This window comes from Pristis pectinata, chromosome 34 (genome assembly GCF_009764475.1).
Source record: "Pristis pectinata isolate sPriPec2 chromosome 34, sPriPec2.1.pri, whole genome shotgun sequence".
In the NCBI taxonomy this organism is placed as follows: domain Eukaryota; kingdom Metazoa; phylum Chordata; class Chondrichthyes; order Rhinopristiformes; family Pristidae; genus Pristis; species Pristis pectinata.
In genome coordinates this window covers 6250411-6256069 of record NC_067438.1, presented here as the reverse complement: position 1 = coordinate 6256069, position 5659 = coordinate 6250411, and the positions used below count along the sequence as shown (strand labels likewise).

General features: G+C 45.0%; 1 protein-coding gene across 1 annotated transcript; it reads left to right on the top strand.

Moving 5' to 3' along the window:
- The first annotated feature begins 2432 nt into the window (after window positions 1–2432).
- LOC127586129 (radiation-inducible immediate-early gene IEX-1-like) lies at window positions 2433–3475 on the top strand. Its single transcript, XM_052043988.1, has 2 exons — window positions 2433–2611; window positions 2719–3475. Exons 1-2 carry the CDS (start codon window positions 2438–2440, stop codon window positions 3010–3012), a joined length of 468 nt encoding a protein of 155 aa, XP_051899948.1. The 5' UTR covers window positions 2433–2437; the 3' UTR covers window positions 3013–3475.
- Window positions 3476–5659: the final 2184 nt, after the last annotated feature.

Sequence of the window (5659 nt, the reverse complement as noted above, 5' to 3'; positions counted from 1 at the left end):
TGTCAACAAAACAAAAGAGCTGATCATTGAGTTCAGCAAAGGGGGCGGTGCACATGCTTCTGTTGAGAGGGTTGAGAGCTTCAAGTTCCTAGGAGTGAACATCACCAATAGCCTGTCCTGGTCCAACCACATAGACGCCACGGCCAAGAAAGCTCACCAGTGCCTCTACTTCCTCAGGAGGCTAAAGAAATTTGGCATGTCCCTGTTGACCCCCAACAACTTTTATCGATGCACCATAGAAAGCATCCTATCTGGATGCATCATGGCTTGGTACGGCAACTGCTCTGCCCAGGACCGCAAGAAACTGCAGAGAGTTGTGGACACAGCCCAGCGTGTCACGGAAACCAGCCTCCCCTCCATGGACTCTTGTCTTTATCCCTTGATGCCTTGGTAAAGCAGCCAGCATAATCAAAGACCCCACCAACCCGGGTCATTCTCTCTTCTCCCCTCTCTCCAGGCAGAAGACACAGGAGCCAGAGGGCACGTACCACCAGGCTCAAGGACAGCTTCTATCCCACCATGGTAAGACTATTGAATGGTTCCCTTATACGATGAGATGAACTCTTGACTTCACAATCTACCTTGTTATGACCTTGCACCTTATTGTCTACCTGCACTGCACTTCCTCTGTAGCTGTGACACTTTACTCTGTACTATGTTATTGTTTTTACCCTATACTACCTCAATGCACTGTGTATTGAATTGATCTGTACAAATGGTATGCAAGACAAGTTTTTCACTGTACAAGTGACAATAATAAACCAATACCAACACCAATACCATTTACCAATACAGTCAACCTGTTAAGACCTCTCAGAGCAGCAGAGTGGTGTAGCTAGTGGAGTTACTGCCTCACGGCTCCAGTGAGCTGGGTTCAATCCTGACTTCTGCCGTTGTTGGTGTAGAAGTTTGTTGCCGTCTTTCTTGACTTCGTCACACACTTTCTTGGGGTAAGCTAAACCTGTTGTCTTAGCCATTTTGTTCAGCCTTTTTATGTTGTTCTTCTGATTCATAACAGTGCTGGTCCTGGCCTCAGTACTTGGGAGCAGCAGAGCTTTTTTCAGTAGTTGGTTTACGATTGTCACATGTACCGAGATACAGTGAAAGGCTTTTGTCTGCGTGCCATCCAGACAGATCATTCCATAATTAAGTACATTGAGGTAGTACAAAAGGAACACAATAACAGAATGTAGAATATAGCATTTCGTTTCAGAGAAAGTGCAGTGCAGGTAGGCAAATAAAGTGCAAGGGCCACGAGGAGGTAGACTGAGAGATCAAGAGTTCATCTTTATCATATGAGGTCCATTCAACTGCCGATAGAAGCCGTCCTTGAGCCTGCTGGTTCGTGTTCTCAAGCTTTTGTATCTTCTGCCCAATGGGGGGTGGGGGGAGGAGAGAGAAGGACTGGAGTGAGAGGGGTTTTTGATTGTGTCGGCTGCTTTCCCGAGGCAGCGGGAAGTGTAGACTGAGTCAATGGAGGGGAGGCTGGTTTGCGTGATGGACTGGGCTGCGTCCACAACTCTCTGCAGCTTCTTGCGGTCTTGGGCAGAGCAGTTGCCACACCAAGCTGTTTTGCTTGCACCAGCATGTCTTGCACACTGTTTCCTATTTTGTATCCAACTCGCTAAGTGCATTACAGCACTCTAAGGAATTAGAAGACCCTATAGAATCCAGTAACACTGGGCAAGTCATTCCCATCCCTTCTGAAATCCTTTAGTTTATTCACAATTTCCAGATGTTTACATTTCCTAATTAAGCCCTGGCCCAGTGATTCAAGGCACGTTTGCACGCCAACCAGATTATATTCCTTGTGCGTGTTCTATTCTCATTTTAAATACACTTGTTGCACTTTTAACATTTCTTGTGCAGAGCTACTCCATGTTAGAAGAATTCATGCACGAAGAAATTCCATTCCTCGACTGGAATGAAAGCTGGGCGATACCACCAAAAATGGACAAGAGTAATAGCCAGTCTGGTGCCTCTTCCCTGGCTCTTAGTTCATCATCACGGCCTCGATCCAACCAGAGCAGAATTTTTATCTTCCTTCGATGTAACATGTTTAAACAACTTTACCTATTGCAGAATGCATTGTGCAACGCTTTCCCCCCTCTATATGCCGCGGGTATTTTATTTGCATTGCGGCTTCTTTTAAATAATTTACCCCAGAACAGAAGAGCCAGTATATCTATTTCCTTCTGGAGCTCTTCCCTCACCCCCTTACGGCAAATAATCTGGGGATTTCCCCTCCCTTCCACTCTTTCCAGCCTCGGTTCATTCACAGCCCCACCCCGACACACCTCGTCCAATCACAAACAGGCGCTGTTGCGTAATGCATTGTGACGTGGTGGTTTGGCAGCTAGGGGGCGGGGCCAGAGGGGGAGATAAAAGCGCGGCAAAGGCCGCTGGCGATTCATTCACAACAGCGCTTTGCAACACAATGAACACTACAGCTGAGTTAAGGCAGCTTGTTATCACGCAACAGCGCAGTATGGGGTTCGCCGGCCGACAGCCTACAATGCCCCAGGTCTTCACTTTCGAGCCAATCCGAGAAAATAAGAGACCCAATAGACGCAAGAAACGATTTATTAAAGTTCTCTATCCACCTCACCAGGTAACAATCTGATCACATTGCTGTAAAATTAGTTCCCGTTGTTGCAAGCTGTGATAAAGCGCTGGATTTTCCGTGTTATTAAACTCCATTGCCTTTCTTTCCTATAGGTTAGGAGGACACTTCCTACCCAGAAAGACCTGGCCAAGAGGTTGCTTCTCTTCTTGCTGTCCGTTGTTGTCTTCCAAATCTACACCGCTACTGAAGATGATTTAAACCTCGCCGACCCGGAGTTTACAGGCGTCCAGGAAACTCCTACCACGTCTGGTGAATCCCCGGCTCCTTCCGCGCCGGCCGCCTCTTCTCTCTCGGTCATCTTGTCCCCGGAAGCTGAATCTAACTACAGCCGGCCTCTTCCAGGTGGAGACGCTGTCCTCAGAAGCTTCTTGGCTTGCAGGATGTGAATTAGAACTTGTGTGCAGCATACCATGCCTTGTACGCGAGACAGGGTTATTGACTGCAACAGGTGGATGCAAATATCCATTCTGGGACACATCAGTGTTTGAGACTGGGGCGGGTCTCCCAGAGATCTCCGGTTCTGGACTGTACTAATAACGCCTTAAGACTCAATTTATTACCTCAATGCTAATGAACTAAAATGTAATTTTGCTGTTTACACGCTTCCTACTTGTAAGCTGGAAGTACAGACATGTATTTAAGACTTTTAAATTAATATTTAATTGTAATTTTAATATTTAATTTAATACTAAACGTGGAGGACTTGTTTCAGAAGTATCTCCTTTTTTTTAATAAGTGTTTATAAACATCTTACCTTAACGGTGGGATGAAGAGACTCACTTTATAACGAAGTCTGGTTAATGGGGCAGCCTGTGGGGGAAAAAATGACTGTTCCATTTTGATGCTGGTATGTTCTGTGAACAATTTTTAAAATAAAACTTATTTAATCGAAAAATATTTTGGTCGCATTCATGATAATTAAATCCTGTTGGGATTATTTTGGACGAAAGATTCCTATGTAATATTTCTAAAGTTTGCTAATGACGTGAGACTAGATGGGATACAAGAAACTCAACTTTATTGTCAAGTGCATATGTCCCCAGGGTGTAAATGCAGTGAAAATTTGGTTTTTACGGTGCACTACTAATATAACTTATCCATACATGAAAAAAATAGACGTAGTGACACCAGTGAAAGTTGAAGGGAAATATAGTCTGAGGTAGAATTAAGGTTTTTCAGGTCAAGGCAGAGTAGATATAAAAGTAATTGGGGATAGATATTATAAACTTATTTGATTTGGTGGTGGGGAAAAGATAGGTGGAGTTTTATATGTGGGTACATGTTAATGTACCATTGTTTGTAGTGTAGTGGTTAGCATAACACTATTACAGTGCCAGATTCCAGCTGCAGTCTGTAAGGAGTTTGTACCTTCTCTCTGCATCTGTGTGGGTTTCCTCCCACATTCCAAAGACATATTGGTTAGTTATGGTGCAATGTTGGTGCCGGCAGCGTGACGACGCTCGTGGGCTGCCCCCAGAACACTCTATGCAAAAGACACATTTAACTCTGTGTTTTGATGTACATGTGACTGATAAATTTCATCTGAGTATCCCTGTACATGAATCACTGAAAGCAAGCATGCAGGTGGAGTAAACAGTTAAGGGAAATGATGCATTGGCCTTTTCTCTGGAGGTTTTAGGTATGGGAGCAAGGACTGCAAATGTGGGAGGAAACTGGAGCACCCATGGGTGAGAGCATGCAAACGGCACACACGGTCAGGATTAGAATATGGAACAGATGACACTACAGTACAGGGACAGGCCCTTTGGATCACTGTCTGTATGCCAATTTAAACCCATCTTGCTGCATGTTGTCCATATTGCTCCCTGCCCTCTCCTCACCATCAGGGAGGAGGTACAGGAGCTGGAAGACTCCCGCTCAATGATTCCGAAGCAGCTTCTTCCCCTCTGCCATCAGATTTCAGAACAGTCCATGAAACCTTTTCTTTGCACTATTCATGTATTTCTATAATTCATAGTCATTTTTTTATCTTTGTGCTGTACTGCTGCCGCAAAACAACAAATTTCATGACACGTGAATCTGATTCTGATTCCCCACCTGCCTCTCAAATGTCGTCATTGTATCTGCTTCCGCCACTTCTCTTGGCAGTGAGTTCCAGGCACCCACCACCCTTTGTGTGGGTGGGGGTGGGGGTGGGATGTTGTCTTGAACCTGTGTCCCTGCAGCTGAGAGAAAACGTGGTGCTTTTCGTGTAACAGAGTACAGGTAAAACAACATTAAATCTGCTGCACTTCTGAAAACACATTGGAAGGTTCTTGTGTGGCTATGAAAGTTGCTATATACATGCAATTCTATTAAGTGCACTTAAATTTGGCTTCATGAGAAAAAGAAAGGTTGTCACCTGGACCTCAACTAGAGTTGCAAACTGTCAGTTCTTTTATATTGATGGTGTGACTTCCTTTCTTTTCCTTTGAGGTTTAATCAGGCTGCTGATTGATTGTTCCCCACAAACAATCTACTGGAGGAACTCAGCGGGTCGAGCAGCATCCGTGGGAGGAAAGGAATTGTCTACCTTTCGGGTTGAGACCCTGCCTCAGGGCTGAAATGTCGACAATTCCTTTCCTCCCACAGATGCTGCTCGACCCGATGAGTTCCTCCAGCAGATTGTGTGTTGCTCTAGATTCCAGAGTCTGTAGTCACTTGTGTCTTCTCTGCTGATCTTTCACACCAGTTTAGCACATGTCAAAGAAAGTTGCAACTCTTTCTAACTCTTTCTAATCTGACAGAAGATGCTTAAAGCATACTTGCCGCTTCTAGTATAGCATTTGCTAGCTATAGAAATACTTTGGGTGATGTGTTTAAATGTTATACCTTTGACTGGTTACCTCATGGTCTGGTACGGCAATTCGAATGCGCAGGAATGTAAGAAGCTGCAGACAGTAGTGGCCTCAGCCCAAGACATCATGGGCACATCCCTCCCCACCACTGAAAGTATCTATAAGAGGCGCTGCCTCAAGAAGGCAACATCTATCATCAAAGATCCCCACCATCCGGGCCATGCTATCTTCTCGC